Source organism: Halyomorpha halys, unplaced genomic scaffold (assembly GCF_000696795.3).
Source record: "Halyomorpha halys isolate HHAL.00 unplaced genomic scaffold, Hhal_1.1 Scaffold1674.1, whole genome shotgun sequence".
Lineage (NCBI taxonomy): Eukaryota > Metazoa > Arthropoda > Insecta > Hemiptera > Pentatomidae > Halyomorpha > Halyomorpha halys.
Window position 1 is genome coordinate 1 of NW_027115675.1, and position 21971 is coordinate 21971.

At 32.2% G+C, this 21971-nt stretch overlaps 2 protein-coding genes across 3 annotated transcripts in view; one reads left to right on the forward strand and one right to left on the reverse strand.

The window, feature by feature from the left end:
• Positions 1-6545: 6545 nt before the first annotated feature.
• Npc2a (Niemann-Pick type C-2a) lies at positions 6546-16273 on the forward strand (the record flags this gene model as incomplete). The annotated part of the gene is given in 3 exon segments (XM_014435753.2): positions 6546-6662; positions 9065-9240; positions 15946-16273. Coding segments are annotated over 3 exon segments (377 nt in total), but the record flags the coding sequence as incomplete, so codon positions are not given.
• Positions 16274-18669: 2396 nt separating this feature from the next.
• LOC106690345 (band 4.1-like protein 4A) overlaps positions 18670-21971 on the reverse strand; it is an 87313-nt gene continuing 84011 nt past the window's right edge. For both annotated transcript variants that reach the window (XM_014435755.3, XM_014435754.3), the window contains exons 17-18: positions 20348-20563; positions 18670-19106 (exon numbers count right to left, since the gene is read on the reverse strand). In XM_014435755.3, coding sequence (XP_014291241.1) covers positions 19019-19106; positions 20348-20563 — 304 coding nt within the window. In that variant the 3' untranslated portion in view covers positions 18670-19018. The remainder of the gene's footprint in view (positions 19107-20347; positions 20564-21971) is intronic.

Sequence of the window (21971 nt, forward strand, 5' to 3'; positions counted from 1 at the left end):
ATATATTATAAGCTAATATATTACAAGGTAACACTATACTGCTAGTGTGCTAATTGTGCTCAATTGGGTTTATCAGTTCCTAGCCTGAATATTCGGAAACCAACGATTCTGTTTATAAATCAACCAGCGCTATTAAAAACGTTTTCGAAACTAACTCTAATAATTTTTTCTTTTCATTTGAGCAGTTACAATCAATCATGAAAACAGTAGGTTACACTAAAGACTCAGTTGCCTTACAGTTTTAAACCAAAGGAATTTCTTTTTTTTATTAAATTTATTTATTGATATTTACCACTGTACACAAAATACATCAAGTAAATTTACAATATAAGGTCACGAGGCCATCTTCTTTTCAAACGCTTCGGAGGATTGTCCGGAATAAAAGAGGAAGCAAGATTAGAAACTAATGGGTTTGAGTGGTTAGGGAGTTTATAATGGAAGGACTGATATTTGGTTGGGGCTAGATCGGTTACAAATGGAACATTAAGGTCTTTGTGGATGATTTTACTTAGAAACTAATGGGTTTGAGTGGTTGGGAAGTTTATTATGGAAGGATTGGTATCTGGTTCTGGCCAAATCGGCAACACAGGGGACATTGAGGTCCTGATGGATGATTTGATTTGTGGCAAAGTAGGGAGCATTTAGAATTTTATGAAGGATTTTGGATTGTAAGGATTGGGTACGAGAGGAATTCGAAGGTTTAGTGGAGCCCCAAAGCTCAACGCTGTATGTACAGATAGGCCTTATAATTGTCATGTATAACAGTCTTTTGTAAAGAATTGGAAGTTAAGCAAGTATAATAGTCGAAATCGACGTGCTGTTTCCTGTCTTTTCAGTCTTGTGTGAGGATTCCAGGTTAGTCGTTTGTCCAGATGTAGTCCAAGGTAGCAGATCTGTTCTACAGGAGTAAGGGCTACATTATTGAAGTATACTGTAGGGCAGTCGGTAGGTTTACGATGTAGAGTAAAGGTAAATTGATGGAATTTGTTGGAATTTATTTTAATCCTCCAATTACGACACCATTCTTCGAGGGCTGTGTACCAATGGAATTAAAAAGCGTTTTATTTCGATTCTAAAAACTCTACCCTCTTACTTAAAACCCAAACAACTAACTTTATGAAGAAAATAATCGCTATCTAAACAACAACTATTAAATTAATGAAGAAATATTGATCTATACAACGTAAGCCTATGGGTATTTATACTAATAATAATATGCCAATTTTAAACAGGAGTTGTGAATTTTTTTGCTCAAAATACGAAGATTTTAATTTACTTAGGTCTTTCTATTTACCAACTGTAATTTCCTTACACTTAAAAATTGATAAAATAAACCCCATCAAATCACCTTTACTCTTCGGTGTGAACCTACCAACTGCCCAACAGTATCGCTTAAATTATTAAAAGGAATATTAATATGAATGAATATTAACCAAGTGTTGAACAAATCCACTACCCTGGACTACATTTAGACAAACGACTAACTTGAAATTCTCACACAAGACTGAAAAGAGAAAAGACAGGAAACTGCACGTCGATTTCGAAAATTACAACACTAACAACGGTTTAAAGTTCCAATCCATTGAAAAAGTCTGATCTACATTACTATGATAAAAAGGGCTATACTTTAATAAATATACGGAGTTCAGCTTTGGGGCTTCTTCGAATTCCTCTCGTATCCAATCTTTATAGTCCAAAATCCTTCGTAAAATCCCGAACCAGATATCTATTTCTATCCTTCCATTATGAACTCCCTAACCAAAGAAACCTACTAGATTGGAGGCCTTGCTTCCTCTTCCATACCTGAAAATCCTTCTAATGTATTAATCAAGAAATGTTATTACATCATCAACATGGAAAGATGTTATTTCTTGGATAAAAAAAAAATGATGGTAAGAGTGGCAAGAATGGTTTATCACGAGAGACAATAAGTTAAGAATGGCCCAACAGATCCAAACGTCCAACTAAAAACTTGAATCTGCTACTGAGAGAAGATGTATTAACCCGTCTTCGGATAGGCCATATCATGAAAATGCACCGATGTGTCGCTACTGCTGAAACGATCTGACCGTTAGGCATATTCTTACTGAATGTATTGCACACGAATCTCACCGATTCTCTCCAGATTTACAGGAGATGATCAGAGAAGACCCCACAACAATATCAAAACTTTTCACTTTTTAAAAATAATTAATATCTATGATCACACATAGTCTAACTCTAATTCCAGCGTGTATAAATGGATGCATAATTTAATGTAGTAATTTACTCACTACGTCAATTCTAATTGTAACTTCATAAAATGTAAATTGTAATTATTAATATTTAATTGTAAATTTGTAACTTTCTCACTTTGTAATTGCAACTTTGTGAACATGTCAAATGTAATCTACTTTGTAAATCCAGCGTAAATGGCCCTAGTGTTCGAAACAAAAAAAAAATGTTATTAAGTTGCTATTAATGGGTAGTTTCATTGCATGTCTGTATCATACCACTATAATCTAAAATCACATATACTAGATGTATTTTTATATAAATAAAGTTGTAAATTTCAATAAAAACATACTACCCAAATATTACGTAATTACTAAGGCCCAACAGAAAAGGTATTTTTTTTTTTTAGGATTTGATGAAAACCTTAACTTCACCAAAATTAATTTAAACTGTACACTTTGTCGAGGGATATGTTCAGTCCAGGCACCAATGTAACAGACGAGGTCTATAAGATCCAAAGTCATCGGACAATATCCGTTCAATGAGGTTAGGTTATAGTACAAGAGCCCAAGAGGAGAAAAAAGACAGTTATTACACCCCAATTTTTGATTACTTAATTGAAAACTAGGTATAATTACTAGTCAAAATTTATGAGTCTGCCAAGTATAGGTAGGGGGAATAAAAAATGGCTGCTGTTTCAAAAACGTTAAAAATAATTAATTTTTTATTCGGAGCTCTATATCTTTACAACTACCAACAACAATAGAAAATCTAAGAGAGCATCATTTTAAGCAGAGTAAAATTGCAGTAAGCCCTAAATAGCTATTTACGTTCAATAGTTCTCGAGATATAGCTTTTTAAAAAGCAACCTTTCATAAAAATGTTTTATGGAACGTACTGAAAGATCAGTAGTTAGTGAATTTATTTTGAAAAATCTATATCTCCAAAACTATTTGACGTACAGATGTCTATTAGCACTCAAATTAAAGCTAGTTAAATGAGCTATAAAGTAGTTTATGACATTTATTTTCGTAGGAGTTGTAGTTTTCATGAAATTCGCTAAAATAAATTGATTTGTAGTTTGGTCCAGCGTGATTTTCACAAAATCACCTCCTTGCTCAACCGTTGGTTAAGTAACAGTACTTCCTTACAAAGTACTGAACCTCATGGATTTTATCGGTACAGATTTAATTACTTTTTTTTAGTCCCTTGGTGGACTGCAGTGTCGTTAGGTAATTAAGTTTAGTACTAAAGCTTTAAAACAGCTAAAGCGGCACCATAACATAGAATAAAACTGTGGCTGGTGAATAAAAAATAAAAAAAGCCAAAAAATAGAATAAAAACAGCCATGGCAGAATTTCATTTCATCCATAACGTACTCGACTCCTTCACCTATGCTATGGCATAAAATTAGACAAAGTTTGCTAACCTTTTCATGGCCTTCCATCAAATATAAAACAAAAACAGAATTTCTGAAATTATTAACGGATTAAGACTTTTCTGGCATAGATGACCTTTCCTCAGTTATCCTTTTCTTACATTCGAACTTCGTTCCTAAGCCCTCTCCTCCCTCATTGATTAAAGGACGAGTTAACTGGGACAAATTTCGTGATGATTTAAAAAACAAACTGGACTTAAATATTCCACTTAAGACTAAACATGACATTGACGAAGCTATAGAAAACTTAATAGAATCTATAAGATTTTGCATATATGACAACACAACTATCAGTAAAACTAATAATACCATACCTACTGACTTGCCACACCACATTCAAGTCTTATTAAAGGAAAAACGAAGAGCAAGAGCGTAGTGGCAAAGGACTAGATACCCATCAGCTAAAACACATTATACCAAATTGACAAACAAACTTAAAACAGAACTTAAAAAAATTCAAAACGCAAAATTTAACTAACTTAACTGAAAACCTCGCGACTACTGACAAATCTTTATGGACGACTACTAAGAAGATTCTTACCTTCAAGAATTTTAATCACCCACTTCTTACTGAATCTCAAACATGGACAAAATCGGACGAAGAAAAATCACAAATATTCGGTCAGCATCTTTCTAAAACCTTTTAGCCACACCCAGACATCCTTAATTCAACCAACCTTGAACACATTGAAGAAGTATTGAATACTCCACTCCAAATGACACTGCCACCTAAAGCATTCCATCCATCAAAGATATCCAACATCATCCAGAATTTACCAACCAGCAGAGCTTCTGGTTATGACCTAATTACATCCTATGTTCTAAAACATCTTCCTCGAAAATCTGTTATATTCCTCACCTACATCTACAAAGCTGTCCTCAGATCCACATATTTTCCTGACCCTGGAAATTACCCGTAATCAAAATGATTCCCAAACCTCGAAAGCCGCCATCCTGGGAATCTTGGGAAAAATCCTTGAGAAACTTATCTTAAAACGCCTGTACCCCATCCTAGATTCCAACCACATAATCCCAGATCACCAGTTTGGATTCCGAACATCCCACTCCACTATCCAGCAATGCCATCATGTGGTTGATATAGTCTCGTCTTCATTGGAGCACGGAATGAACTGCTCGGGAGTCTTTCTTGATGTAGAACAGGCTTTTGATCGAGTCTGGCACCCAGGGCTGCTATACAAGATCCGTAAATTCCTACCCCCTACATATTACCTCATTATCCGTTCTTATCTCTCAGACAGGTTATTTCAAGTAAATCACAACAGCGCTTATTCATCCCTGTTTCCTCAGTCTGCTGGTGTACCTCAGGGTAGTATCCTTGGTCCTATCCTTTATACAGTTTTCACAGCTGACATCCCAACCCATCCTAACACTATCCTCACCATGTATGCCGATGACACAGATCTATTGTCAGTGAACAATGATCCTTACATTGTATCCCAAACCCTCCAATCCCACATCAGAACTCTTGAAGAATGGTGCCAAAACTGAGGATTAAAATAAATCCCACCGCATCACATTTACCCTTCGTCGTAAACCTTCGTCTTGCCCCACAGTATCTTTTAATAATACCCCACTTATTCCTGTTGAGCAGATCCGTTACTTAGGACTAAATCTGAACAAACGACTGACATGGAATCCTCATACAAGACAGGAAACTGCTCGTCGATTCCGACTATTACAACATTTACTAGACAAACGGTCCAAACTTCCAATCCATTACAAAAGACTGATCTACATGACTATTATAAGGCATCTGGGCATACGGAATTGAGCTATGGGGCTCCACTAAACCATCTAATTCCTCTCGAATCCAATCCTTACAGTCCAGAATCCTTCGTAAAATCCTTAATGCTCGTTACTTCGTCACAAATCAAATCATCCATCAGGACCTCAATGTCCCCTGTGTTGCCGATTTGGCCAGAACCAGATACCAATCCTTCCATAATAAACTTCCCAACCACCCAAACCAAATCGTTTCTAACCTGGCTTCTCCTTCACTACCTAATAATCCTCCTAGGCGTCTGAAAAGAAGATGGCCTCGAGATTTTCTCCTTTAGAAGTGTTTTTGGAGTTCTATCAATGGGTAGATTATCCACATGTTTGTATCATGACATAATATCAATTACAGCAAATTTACTTGATGTGTATATATGTATACAGTTGTAAATAACAATAAATAAATTATAAAAAAAGAAGACTTTTCTAGCCAAATCTCTTGATTCTAATGTTAAATATTGTTGTAATTTATCTGAAAATCAAGTGGGCATACAAAACCTTGAGCCTTATGATCGTAAATTTATCCTAGAAGAACTAAAATATGCAATTAAATCTACAATATTGTTCTCTGATTAAACCCGTTTTGTTATTCTAAGAAATCTTTCCTTCCAAAAATTATTACTGTTCCTAGATTCAACAAAGTCCAGTTGATCGCCATCGCTCCATATCTTCAATGCCTCGTAAAGAACAGAAATAACGGTTAACCGGGGATTAGTTTGGGAATGTGTGAGCAGAAAATTATTATCACCAAACAAATATGGTTTTAGATCATTGTGGTCAACTTATCACCAACTGATATTTAATTCGAAAATTAACAGCTCTTACTCCGTATAACTCGTTTGCTTTAAGAAAGGAATTCAATACAAGAAGACCTACAATACCTCAAAAAAACATTCGTTAAGAAAAATAAACGGGAAAATCCCGTTTTATGGAATAATTCTTTCGAATTGTCCCGAAAAAATACTTTCTAGACAATAAATATAAGACATGAAGATATAACTTAACGATTATTTTTTAAGCACGTTCCTAATTGAATACAAGTTATTATTTGGTTAATTATTTTATCCTTTTTTAAAAAAATGTGATTTTTATTTAGGTTCAAAGTTTGGGCAGTTCACGGATATAGCTGTGACTGACTGTGACCCACCCAACACGGCATACTGCAAACTAAATAGAGGCACTAACGCCACACTCACGGTAAAGTTTACTCCAAGTAAGTTATTTTATTTTTATTAATAAATTAGGTTACTAGAATACTAACATTATATTATTTAATATACATATTAACTATATTTTCATGTTCCACTGTATGTATGAAGGTTCCAAAGTAAGTTTGAATAGAATAAAAATTCATTGGAGTAGTACTACAAAATATATAAATTCAACCTTCGTTTTAAAAAAATTGTATCAGAAACGTGTTAATTTAACTAACTACCTAGGCATATAATGTCTCAAGGAATACATACTTTTGGTAAGTTAAATGAAAAATAAAATGCTAAAGTTAGTTAACAAGATTTGAGAAAAATTATTAACACCGAATCGTTAGAATTTTAAAATATACAATCTTAAACTATAGTTAATTATTGAATCCGAAGGTTAAGGAAATTCATTAATTAGTTAAGTGAGAGATTTTTTTTTCCATTCTTATTTTATTTTATTTTAGTATGAATGTGATGATTCATCACTATTACCTATTACCCACAACTGTGTGACAGATTGTAACATTTATCAATAAATAAAAAGTATTTAAAAAAAAAATAGTTAAAACAAATAGAGCACAAACACTTGTCTGTTGCCAGTTCTAAAGCAGTTAAACAATCCTGACTAAAATACAAACGTATGGATGCAGCACAAGCACACTTTGATTTGTGCCTTATACCGATACTTACAGGGTCGGCCCCAAATCTAGACCAACTCGTACCGGCAAGTCAAATAACCCGTAGACACAAGACACACGCTTGCATACACGTGAATTTTCCATCGTTTGGGAAACGTGTAGAGGCACCTTTAAGGGTAGTATTGATTTTATAACTTTCTCCAGCTCACCTAGCTCTGAAATTTCAAAAGGGATTGGTTAATTTTTTTTTTCGGATTCTCTTAGCAAATGAAATTTTAAGACGAATTCATATCGGCCACTTTTTTGATACGACGCGTTATAAAGGCGTTTAGCCAAAAACCACAACCAATTTTTGATCGGTTTTGGCGACCAGCACACAAAATCGAACAAACTTTAAGAACTAGATCGGTTAAGAAATAAATTCCTCTCAAGAATCTGTCATCATAATTTTAGTTTATTTTATCGACCAAAGAACATTGCAGGCATAATGATGACGTGTCAATAAATAAATTTCTCAATTACGATGACGAATTCTAAAGGGGAATTGCATTCGATTTTGTTCCTTAGGTTTGTTTGATTTTCCGCACTGCGTTAACGTAAAAAAATGTTTATAGTTTTGGTCTTCAGGATTTATGCCTTCAGGAAGCGCCGGAAAAATTGCCAGGTTCTGAATTCGTCTCAAAATCAGATTTACTATCAGTAGAAACAAAGAAAAATAATAATCCATCCAATTGGGAATTCTAGTCAGGTGTTTGTGTAAAATTATTAGCCCCTTCCAAAATGGTAATGTGGCGTCGTGTTAAAACCACAAAATGCCTTGAGACATTTATCATGATGGGAATAAGTAGGTCTAAACATTAAAACCATCATCAATTATAAAGTAGTTTTTAATTTACTTATTTTTAAAACATTTCTATTATCAAACCCTCATGACCAAAACTAGCAGAATCGACACTAAGCCATTTTGGTATACATATACTCTATATGTATAACCGATTCACTTCTTCCCTACAACAAAAACCTCGGAGTCACCTTCGACCAACACCTCTCGTGGAATAATCATATTTCCCAAATCACACGCAGATCCATAACTGTACTCAATTCCTAAGATTCTGTCATTCCATTCCTCAAACACCTTTAGGCTCTTATTATCCTCTCTCGTTTTCCCCCACCTCGACTATGGCTGGTCTGCTGGTATAAAGTTTAGACTGAAGACACTTATGAATTGGTTGGTAAGATTTATTTTTGGGTTTACAAGGGCTCTCATGTCTCCCGTTATACCGAGTTGATGTATCTATCCAACCTTACGAAGACAATATCTCCTTGGTATTTTCCTATTCCAAGTCCTTAAAATAAAAAAAACCTACGTATATCCTTGATCCCCTCATTCTTCGTTCACTCATCCATTCATTACACACCAAATCCCAACAGATTGATTTATATATGCCCTCCTATAGAACCCAAAGCAAAGCAAATCCTTCGTCATGCGTGCAACCTCCTTCTGGAATTTTCTACAATATAACTAGGCTTAGATTAGCATTATAAACAGTAGTTACGCCAAGATCTCAATGTAATTTCATCTTGCTCAGTGAAAACTTTTAAATGTTTTTCATACAAATAATCATAATGTATGAACCTTGTATTTATTCTTAGAGGACATATGTCCCACAATAACATTATTTCTTCATTTCATATCTATAATGTATCTTAATATATTTTAAACGTTTTCTTGAATTCACTATTTAATCATGTTTTAAAATGTATTTCTACGATTACAGATGAAGATATAACCGAAGTTACTGCAGTAGTTCATGGAATCCTTGGAGGTGTTCCAATTCCATTTAATCTCCCTAATCCGAATTGTTGCAAGGAAAGTGGACTCCAATGTCCATTAGAGAAAAACCAGCAATATACTTACGTAGCGACATTACCAGTTTTAGGTTCCTACCCGAGGGTATAGTATTTTATTAGATATCTTAACATTATATTTTATTTGAGTATGTGAGAAGCCAAGGGGTATTAGTGACAATTTTATAATTTTGTAAAAGTGCAGTTCAAATTTGAAACTTTTTCATGAATTCCAAGTAACATTTAAATTTATATATTACTTATATTATGGTTCCACTGTAAATTTCTTGAATATCGATGAATAGGATTTTGAAAAAAATAGCCACTTGAACCCCTTAGCTTTCAAATATAAATAAGTAGTAACGATAAATCAGAGTAAAAAATACCATACAAGAATTTTATTAATGTAATTTTGAGCAATTATTGGTAAAACCTTCTAAAAGGTGTAGTGAATTAATTATTTAAAATACAATCACAAATTTGTGGCTAAGTATGAACTAATATATGAAACTTTTTATTTTATTTGTTCAAGAAGATGACTTTTTGTACAAATAATTCAAAATATTCACAAAATATGTCTTTATGTGAGTCGTTTCCCGCACTTCATAATCAAGCTTATCATATTATCATATTAAACAAAGAATTACCCTTATTATAATAAATATAGGCTATCTGTTATTAGCTACATAATTTTACTTCATTTATAAATCAATTATGAATATATATATATTAAAAAAAAATTAAAATCTGTACCGCTACAACCCATGAAGGGTTCGGGTTCAGCACTTCGTAAAGAAGTACTGTTAATAGACCAACGGTTGTGCAAGGTGGTGATTTGGTCGACGCTCGACCGCGAAATTTTTACTAAATTAAGGGTACTCAATTTAAGAGGCTGGGTGGATGGTTAGGGATTCATATCCCATTTACGATATATTCGCGTGAAATGATTTTCTCTTTTATGTATTAGTTAGGATACAATAATTGAATTAATACGTGTCTCAACTACTTTATTAATGAGATGTAAACGTTAACTTCCATATTAAATGTTGTTCAAAGTGATTACCTTGGGCATTTTAGACAGGCTCGGCATCTTTCTTCCATAGCAGCAGTGGACAATACTTGATATATGATTGTCACGGTCTCCAGATCTGATACGACTGAAAAATGTTTGTTTGGATGGCATTAAACATAAATTCAATGACCTTAGTGTTTTACTAGGAATGATATATGCAACTTGTAAAATAATTACACATATCCCGTACCGTGCCGCTACAGAAGAAGGATACCTGTCTCTATTCTCAAGATAATCATTTTGAATAACATTTAATATGAATTTTGAAGTTTATATATCATTAATAAAGTAATTGAAACACATATTAACTCATCTATTATAACCTTAATAATTCATAACAATGATCTTCTTTAGACGAGAATATCTCCTAAACAATGCGTTAACAGACGTACATCGAAAGCAAATTTTTTTCTTGTTTTGAGATCTCACTAGTTGTCACTCAAAATTACAGTATAGTACTATCATCAGGGCTTATCTGGAGTGCTGGCTGTCTTTAGTCGGTTGTCATTATTTCCTCCGGCCTAGCTGGTCCACTGCTTCTAAAGTCTTCTCTTCTTCAAGGACTATACTCTGCCATCCGCTACCCTAAGAATAACCTACTCTGCGAATCCTCTGTTGATTCTGCACTCAAGGTCCTCTAACTCTCGAGTATGTTTTTCATCTTCCTCAACCCCTCCCCCCATCAAATAAAACTTTTTTTCACCACTCTTCTCCTTCAGATTCTTTTCAAGCCATTTTAGTGGGTGATCGCCTTTTGAGGGAGGTGAATTGTACATTCCTCTGCTATCGATGTTCCATTCTTTGAAATTTAGGATTCTTTCATCTTTTCTGTTTGCTTATTATCTTTATGAGTTTCAGAGTTAAGGACCTAGAAGTGTAGGTAGAGTGCCACCCCGCGTTTGTTATTTGTTCCGTCACTGATCTGGCCTTGTCATTGTCCGATATGCGGCTACGCTGAAAGCTAGCTAACTAAAGATGTCTCATTGTAAATTTTGAGTTTTCAATGACTAATTATTACTAATTAGGATATATTTATATTTAATTAATTAAATTCTTTTTGAACCTAGCACTCTCAAAACAGCAATTCCTTACAAGGCGAGAATCTGTGGAATAATCAGATCAATTTCTAGTAAATACATACATTGTGTATGTGTATATATATATATATATAAAACAAGTGACTACTATTTTTGCAAAGAAATAGTCCCACGCTTATGATTAGAAGTCTCATCTACTCCTAAGGGATATCGTGTTTTAAATAAAACATTGTACTGGTTAGTAAAAATACTCGATATGAATTGTACTCGGTTTGCCAAAGAATGTTTTTAAAACTATCTACAGCTGGAATGTAATTACGGTTGAGTTTGCAAATAACTGTGTGACATTGCTGAGTAAATTTCTAGAGAGCTTCGTAATGTTTGACCCGATATTATTTGATGACCCGATCAGTTTTATCAGAATGAGTCAGACATTTGAAGGCAATAGGAAATTCGTCAAGTGTAAAAATATCTTGTAATTTCTTGACCCACGATCCGTGGCACGGTAGGCTTTTCATTTAATCGGGCGCTCCCCAGAGCTACGTAATGATCAGCTGCCCCCTAACTTAACTGAGAATTATTGCACCAGTGAGACTTTACGGGGAAATACGCAATCATTCTTAATGTCGGTTCACATAAATTTGCTTTGGACTCACAGAATTGTTGTGCTTGCGATAGAACGGTGCTAGATGATTATAATTTTTTCTCACGTCATCCCGCGTACCAAGAGAACAGAACCCGATACTTGCCCAAACTGAATAATATTAGTCCAAATTATATGTATAAAATCCTCGTAGCACCCAAAGAACTGGATCCTAAATTCCTCCTTGTTTCCGTAACCCAAAACCTAAAACATAGATCTAGATACATGTCATCTGAATATGATGTGTAGCTTTTATCTGTTTGATGATGTTTTATAAACAGTATTATTTTTTTAATTGTGAGAAATGTAAATATCATGCCCAGTTATATTGTGTATAATTAATTTACATAAATGGTTATTAATCAATATTCTTATTGATTATCAATATTTGTATTCGTAAGCCATTTACAGTACTGGTTAACTCTATTTGTATGAGAGTTGCTGAAAAATATGTTTTCATAGACTTATTTTTATAGTTGGAGTTTGTCACTTATATCATCATAATTAATCGATAATCTCCCTAAATTATAACTCTTTCATGAATAATAGAACGTAATAAGATTAAATAGTTGAAGTGGTAATAATGAAATTCAATCATATATTAGATAAAAATCCGCAAATGATAGTTGCTGTATATAAATTTGATGACTAATTTTTTTAACAATTTCCAATCCAATTAGATGCCTAATTTATGTATAAGCTGTTTATCCTTCTTTAGGCACATACTTGAAAGTTTTGATAACTTATGATTTGAACTACACGTACAACCTAAAATAATTTTTTATTGTAGCATTATTTTGGAAAAATTAAACGGGCACAATAATTTTTAGTTCGTTATTGAAAAGCTGGTGGGGCACTTTTAAAATAAATTAAATTATTTAGGGCGTTTAATATACGAACAGGGAACAAAAGGCAATTCCATTAATTTGGAAATAAACAGAAAATTTCCATTAATAAGAAATTAGTTTTCTTTATTATTAAGAAAACAGTTTTCAGGCTTAATGGGTTATTAGTCATCATAATTAGGCTAAGATGGCGCAAACAACCGAATACTAAATAAATAATAATATGCTGAAATTATTTAGAAACTAAAAAATACTAAGATTATTTTGAAATAGTTAGAAAAAAAAACCCTAAATAGTAGCTCTTAGAATTTTTGCAACAATTCATGTTAATCATTTATGTGTCCAACATCGCCTTTGGAACAGTACTTTCTCACAAATCTTATAGCAACCCTGGGCGCCCATCTTAATTTTTCATAACGAGGCTGACTTACCCTTGCTTTATTTTTACAATAACGGCTCTGTAGGATATATACACATCCGAATATTGTAATATTTTTTTTCTCATTTTAATACTCCCTCAACGTAAACTTCAAGACACCTTGACTCATATGACACAACCTCACGTCATACGTCACGCTACAACCTCGCTACGATTAAGACTTGCTGGCCAGCGTTGGATGGACGAACATCTGGATTGGGTAATTTCATAGTTTTCACTGTTCGCCTATCCGTGAGGCTGGACGAAGCCGAGAATCGGGGATCAGCTTAGTGAACTAAGAAGACGGCGGCACCGCTTGGACCCACCACGAACACCAACTGCACATGAGGATGTGAGCGTCAGAACCCAGAGATACCGTAAATCAGAAGACCTGTTCAATAGGTAAAGTATAGGAAGTGAATTGACAGGAAGAGAGTAGAATAATAACACAGATTAATGTTTCACAAAATGTCGATAGAATATACTGATCCACTAATTTGTATTATTAACCAATGCCTCTTAAGAAAGTGAATCCGTAAGGCGGATTAAAGTCGCTTGCTATGATTTCAATAGTGATACATCTGAGCTTAAAAACGCCATCGAGATCTGCTACATATAAGACGTTGGCTTTTAGTGGATCAGAAGATTCTGTCTCCTTTATTGATTTAAATATACATTCAGTAATATTACATATTGGTTATTACATGTATAAAGTATTTACAAGAAATAATAAATATATCAATATGAGGAAATTTGATGCTCCTAGGACATTTTTTGAACAGAAAATCAAAAGCCAGCATTTGTTCACGAGAGCAGTGGCGAGATATTAAAATTACAATTTTTTGCTCAACTTACCCATAACCACTAATGTTATCTATGAGACCAATTTCTATGAATTAATAATATGGATCGAATATTAAACGAACCATTTAATATGAATTTTTACCACTATCCTAGCTTAAACGTCCACGTAACCAGTCAAGTGATCATTAGGCCACTCCCACTTTTACCTCTGTCTAATCTTAAATATTTGGTCACATGACTACCAGGTCCCCCCTTTATTATCCCTACCCCTCTCTAGCAGACCATTCACAGTACTCCTTGCCATCAGCCATTTTTTTTTTTTAAATCCTCACACCTATTGAATGGTCAGGAACCACCTTTACAAACTATAATCTTACTCCACCATTTTGTTTCATACTGTTTTTAGACTTTGATAGGGTCTGAATGTGCCATTTTGATTTTTCGGTAACTTGAGAGTCTGAAGATTTTGGTAAGTACCAAGCGTATCTGGCAGGTATTTTGTTTTTCTCCGGTTTTAAGGACTAAAGGTTTCAGCATGGGGTGAGTGTGGCCGGATGCTTTTTAATGTTTGAGAGATTTGTGGTTTTGATGACGGCTGAGTGTAACCGACCGTTACTTTTTATTTCTAGTGTTTGAAAGGATTGAGTTTTTAGCTTAAGCTGAGTATGCCCGGCCGAAATTTAGATTTTTTTTATATTTGAGAGACTTAAGGTTTTGGTAGGGACTGAGATTGGCCAGCCGCCATTTTGTTTCTTGTATAATAGAGAGACTTAAGGTTTGGGCAGGTAATGAGTGTGCCCAGCTACCATTTTGTATTTCGTACGCCACCTTATTATTATAAAGGTCTCGCGATTCTGTTCTTTTCGTTCGCCTCCATTTGGTTGCGCGGGTCTCGTTAACAAAACGTTAACTTTTTAAGATTGCACTTTGAACAGCTAAGTCCTAACATATAAGCAATGATAAGCAGGACTTTTTAATCCCACTTGTCTTTTAATCCTATAAACTTTGAACTTTATTATTATTGTCTCTGTCTGTTCCTTAAAAATAAACACAACTCTCGTAATTTCCCTTTATATTCTTAATCTCTAAGTGTAAACAATGTACATACTTTAAGCTGCTAAACCTGAAAACATAAAGAAAGCTATGTAGAGCTTTACCTTCTAATCTCTTTGATGAATGTTGACAAGGAACTTTGAACTTGTATAGTACCTAAAGCATAAACAAACTGACAGATAAATATATCTCTGTTCCTAAGCAGGATTTATCTTTTAATACTTTCGACTTTGAGCTACAATCTAGTTTCTTGCCTTTCTTTCCAATTGATAGGGGACAAACATAGTTAGAATCTTACTTTCTGCATCAGTAAATTTTATATAGTATTTACAATTATTTATTTTATCTGACTGTTAAGCGTGATCATGAAGAAATCATCTCCTTCCACATACATTTCTTAAGAAACAGTATTTCCTTACTTAGTTCTGAACACTTGACATTTCATGGGTTGTAGAGGTACAGATTTTTAAAAAAGTTTTTTTATAATTTATAATTATTATGAATGATAATAAAATATTAATTTATAATACTATATTAATTACATAGCATATTTACTCATAGTACCTTTGCTTAAGTTATAAATATCAACAAATAATTTTTATTTAATCTGTCTTTAGTCAACTTCCTATTTGTTTTATTATGTTTTTGGGTATTATAATTAGGTGTTTTTTATCATAAATAATAATCTTCTAGTGATTGGTTTTTATCCAACCTTTAGGACAGTAAGATTTTCAGCCTAATAATTACAGTAAGTAATTATTTTTAACCATATTTTGCAAATTAACTTTCTGGTGTTATCTCTTTGTATCTATGCAGATCTTGTGTTTTTTGATAACCATCATCTTGTTGGTTACATTTATTCACCTTTTTCAATTAAATTTTAATCATTTTCATATGATCGAAATGATGAATATATTTTTAATATTCATCTTATTTCAGGTGAAAGTGACTGTTAAATGGGAACTGCAGACAAATGACAAGAAAGACATTATCTGTTTTGAACTTCCAGCCAAGATTGTTTAAATTTTAAGTAATCATTGTGAAAATTAATTTTTATAGGCAAGATAATATTCATGACTCTGCTTTTTATCAAAAAAGAATTGTCATCTAAATCATAATAAACTTTGGCATTATTACATTTTTTTTTTTATTTGAATATGAAAATTATGAAGCTCATCAAAATTTCAAATAACTTTCACAAAGAAAAAAAAAGTGCCCAGGAATGAAAGATTTGTAATAAAATAAACCATGGTATTTTGAAAAACCACTGCCACTTTACTTTATTATCAAATGTCCCTGATTACCATTTAATCATAATTTTTAATGGTACTGGTATAGATGACAGGCCTCTAAAGCGACTGTAAGTGGACATTTGTGATCAAACTAAAGCAGTAATAATTTGATTTAGAAAATTAAATTATTTAGGTTTTACTACCTACACTATTACTATTACTACTTTAATTGGACCACAGCTGTCGACTTCCACTCACTCAGAAGTGAACAAATTCACAACAGACTCTTTTTATTTGAGGTCAGGGCCTAAATTTCAAAATACTTGACAACTTCTTCCGTAGAAGGCAATTCTCAAATGTGTATCTTTGTTTTTGACATAAAAAAAGATAAATGTGGTAAATAAAAACAACTTAGACATACCAAATAATAACTTGAGAAACAAAAGTCCCATATATCACAAGACATGTCACTTATAAATATCACAAGTCAATACTGAGCCAACTAATTAAATATAGAACTGAGGGAAAGTTATTTCTCTAAACCACCACCGACAGTAGTCAGGCATGTCTGTCATCTTCATAAGTACCTATTGTGCAGTAATAAGTAAAAAAGTTCCAAAAAATGTATAAATACAAACAAAAGCTATATTTCAAAGATGGGTCAAATGAAGAAAGTGTATTTTTCTGACAAAGAAATGGAAATTCCAGAGGAACAAAAATCATACATTAGAAGGAGGTGGTCCAAGTGGCGATCAAGAAAAACAAAAAATAGTTTTAACTATTTATTAACAGAAGCTAGTGATTAGATCATTAATAAATAGTTTAAACTATTTTTTGTTTTCCTTGACCATATCCTGGACCATCTCCTTCAAAATCACATACTGTCAGTCATTTAATCATATATGCTTGAATTTTTCAAATGCCATAGTGTGGTGAGCAGAAATGTGTCTCATGGTCAGATAATATTTAAACTAGAAAAGTTTAGAGATATACAATGCTCTGCATGTTATAATTATTAATATTATTATTATTATTTTACTAGTTAAAATCATTCAAAATGCTTAAATAATAGAAAAAATTCCAAATTGCAAACATTATCCTACCTCTGAAACATTTGTATACGCTTTAAGACAGGGACAAAAAACCATCATTTTAATTTCCAAAACCAAATTGAACTCCTAAGTTGTATTTAACAAAAAATCATGTTCTTAATTTATTTACTTATTCATAACTGTAAAAAAAACACTAAGGCAATGACAGTACAGAATATTTCTTTTACCATTTATATGCATGTTTTAAGCCAAAACCCCATAATATTCAATCACTATAAAATGAAAAAAAAAAGAAGTCATATTTGAGTTATGATTACACATTTTTTCTACTTCTCAAATAAATAACAATTTTAGAACTGTTGTAGATCCTTTGATTTCAGTTTGTTATTATTAATAACATAGTAAAGAAACTTATTCAGAAGTAATTTAACTGCATCCCTACATTTGACTGAAATACAGAAAAAAACTGAATAAATTAAAAAATTTTCCATTGTTTAGAATTTTACTTTGACCACAAAAACTTTTCCAAAAAGGCATAGGAATTAAGGAACAAAGATTCCACGTAATTTTATATCGTAACCACCTCAATTGAGTATTGAGTGATAATGGAACAGAATTATTGAGTGAAAGACAAGACATGTTCGGGTGTGAAATGAAGGTGTAGAACAATGTAATATTTATATGGTATTAAAACTACTAATCTAATTTAGTAAATGTTTCTATAATTATTCTAATACCATCTAGAATAAAATTAACAATTAATATGCACTTAAGAAAATTGGAATAATTTGGCTTCCTCCCTGTCATGGCCAATTCCTCTGGCATGCATTATAGGAATTTTAAATAAATTAGATTCTTTAATGTTGAGAGGTGCCCTTAATACTCTAATAATTAATTTAAACCTTATCAAGCTTCACCCTGAACAACATTTATGTTTCCTTCACATCATCAGATACAACCAGAACTAGATAGAAAAAGTTGAATATAACTTATAATTATATCTAAGTACACACACTTACGAACAAACAAATGCTTACACAAAAAAAAATTTTAAACTAATAAGAAAATGGTGAATGAATAATAAGTTTAATTTATATTAGTTTTTCAAAGTTTTGGGGTTATCCCCCATCTTCAGGTTGCTAGAAACAAATTCTCAAAATTAAAAAATGCTAACAACATATGCTTTGTTGTTGTCTTTGTAAAAACTAATACAAATCAAACAAGGAAGATTCCACCATTTTCATATTAGTTTCTAATTAACTCTTCCAGCAGAAGATATTAATTTAAATTAAAAAAAAATTATATGTTATATTCTATACTTTGTATTTCACAGCATGATTTTTAAAAATTACAGAACAGGCATAATAATAATTACTTCAGTTAAAAAAAACAATTTTTATTATTTTAATAATAACCTGAGACAGAATAATTTACAAGTTAATGCTTTATTATTTCATAACAAACTGCATCAAATGCAAGTTTTAGGACTAGTATTGCCTAGTATTTATTTTAAACATTTTGTATTGATTTTTCTTTTTAAAAGAAACCACATTTTTTTTGTGAAGTGTGTAAAAAAAAAAAGACCTGATTTACAGTATAAGTGACTATAAAATAAATATTTACAAAATGATCAATAATTTGTAACACAATCTGACTAAAATATTAAAAATTACAAACAATTTAACAATGTTTAAAAGATAAAGAATTAGTGATAATTTACATTCGGCATTAGTTTGGTTCCAGTTCATTTGGTTTCTCACAATAGGGTGGGGGAGGACTGTCTCCTTTAGTTAAAATACCCATTTCATTCATAGAGCTGTAAAAGGATTACAAATTTATAAAATCTGTTGTAAATACGACAAGGTGTTCATTTAAAACTAAATGATTTCTTATATGACTAAATGAAGAAAGCATATAAAGCTACTTTGCTAAGAACAGAGTTGGGCAGGAATCATTAAATAAGTAATTTAATTACATCTACAATTACATGTTTCAGTTGCATTATAATTACACTAAGATAATCGTTACATGGTTCAGAAGATCAAACATTAGTGGTTTTGAAGAACAATTACACTAAATAAATTTTTATTGTGATTATTAACCACAGGTACTTCTTGATAATAATTAATTGAAATTACAATTACTTCTTGACCCCAAGTAATTGCAATTACAATTACACGTAATTTAACTCATTTATTTAAATGAATTTAGTTTATTTGAACATACTTTTATTTCTTCTCCAGCAGAAATCATAAACGTTAAAATGAATAGATACATAAGCTAGATGAATAGAAAGCTATGTTGATTTTTTTCTTTTTAAAAATGATATAATACATTTTTTTGGATTGATGGGGCCTCACAACTATATGCCTTCTATTTTCAACACAAACTTTTCACATTAATAAAATTTACATTAAAGTCAAACTAATTAAGATTAAATGTTTTATTATTTTTATTTGCATTAGAACATAAAGTTAATAAAGGAAACTTATTTAGAATCCTATGATCTTGTCTAAAAATGTTATCCACAAAGCCAAATACACAGGTAGTTCAATAATGAAAAGATTTTGTCAATTTATGTTTTAAAAAAGCTGAAGATTATTACTCAAGGTTTAGTATTAAATTAATTAATAATTATATCGGTAAATTAAAAAAAATGTTTAAGAATCATTACATAAATCCTAACAACAAAGATTTTAAATTATCATTTTCTATATCAAACTTTGAGGATCATCATCCTGCGAATTTTATTCTGAGATCATGTACATTCATATTTTATGATTTCTTTTTATTAAAGAGAAGTGAAAAATGCTGATGGGGAATGAAATTGGTGTCCACTTCTGGATTGGAAGGATTCTGTAATAAAGGGGTTCAAATGCATTCAATATTAACCTTGACAACCGAAACCTCAATAAATTTATCCCTTATGAGGGGTTTCCTTTATACAAGGGTGTCCATTTAGAGAGGTTTTACTTTATTAAATTTCGATAGCCCCAAAGTTACGATAATAATCTATTTTAAAGTATAAATAACTTTTCAATATTATTGAGATATTACCTCCTATGCCTCCTTGCTTGAACTGAAATCCGTTTGTTTGTAGGGGAAAGTTTAACTCTAATAGCTTTTGCAGCATCAGTCTCAACAACTTTATAAGGTATTTCTCTTAACTGGCTTTCAGTCATTCCATCTGTGTCAATAAGAGTAAACTGTAAATGCTGTTTCAGCTCATCCGGTAATCTTCTTTTACTGTCTGTTGGGGATTTTGATCTAGATCTAAATAATAAACAAAATTAAGGTTTAGAACTGAAATATGTCATCAGAAAATCATGAGTAAATTCGTTTATATATATATATATATATATATATAATAAACCCAAGAAATTTAATATAAAACTTAAAATGCTTTTTAAAAACGATTTTATACCACCTACTTCCACACAATTATTAGTATTTCTGACAGGATTAAATTTACAAAAATATAGTGGCATTAATGCCCAAATCTCACTAAGGGATCTAAAAATATTTATATTTACTATAAAAATAGGAAGGATAGATGTCCGACTTATTAGAATATAAAAAGCAAATGATTGGAGAAGTTTGTCGGGGGGAGCGGTCAGCAAAGAACAACAAAAATAAACAAAACCATATTTATTTATTTTTCAGTTTTGTGAGTTTCAGGTCTTCATCAGGGGTTATGGCGTAGAAGGTAGGCCTGCAACTGGTTGCAGTTACCAGTTAACAGTTGCAGGTCTACCTTCTACACCATAACCCCTGATGAAGACCTGAAACTCAGGTCGAAACGTCGGCATAAAATAAATAAATATGGTTTTGTTTATTTATGTTGTTTTTTGCTGACTTCTCCAATCATTAATCTACGGACAACTATCTAACCTCATTAAAAAGCAAATGTATGTATTCATATTCAAAAAAAAGTAATTTACACTAAAAGATTATTTTATTATAAAACATTTTAATATCAAAAAATACAGAAGTTTTTTGAACCTATTACTGGAATATAAAACAAACACAAATTTAATGAAACCAACATAGGACAGTATTGAATTTGTCCAAGATTTTTTTTTTTTTAATTATTTATTTAATGTAATTTACAACTGTACAAAATAATACAGTAGGTAAATATGTAGTATGTTTCATATACACTTGAAAATCTTGGGAAGGAACCACCCATTGGTGGTACTTCAAACATTAATTTAAATTAGAAGGTCCCGTGGCCATCTTCTTTTCAGACGCCTCGGAGGATTATCAAGGATTGTTATGGATGAAAGATTAAGAATTAATGGGTTAGGATGGTTAAGGAGTTTGGAATGAAAAGACGCATACCTGTTTTGGGTCAAATCTGCAAAGAATGGGATGTTAAGGTCTTTGTGAATGAGTTTATTTGTGAGGTAATAAGGAGCATCAAGGATTTCACGTAGGATTTTGGATTGTAATGATTGGATGCGGGAAGAATTTGATGGTTTGGTGGAGCCCCAGAGCTCAATTCCGTATGTCCAAATTGGTCTGATTATCGTAGTGCATGCTGATTTTTTGTAGTGAATGGAAAGTTTAGAGCATTTGTCAAGTAAGTGTTGTAGCAATCGGAATCTATGAGCAGTTTCTTGTCGTTTCAGTCTTGTGTGTGGATTCCAAGTAAGTCTCTAGTCAAGATGGAGTCCTAAGT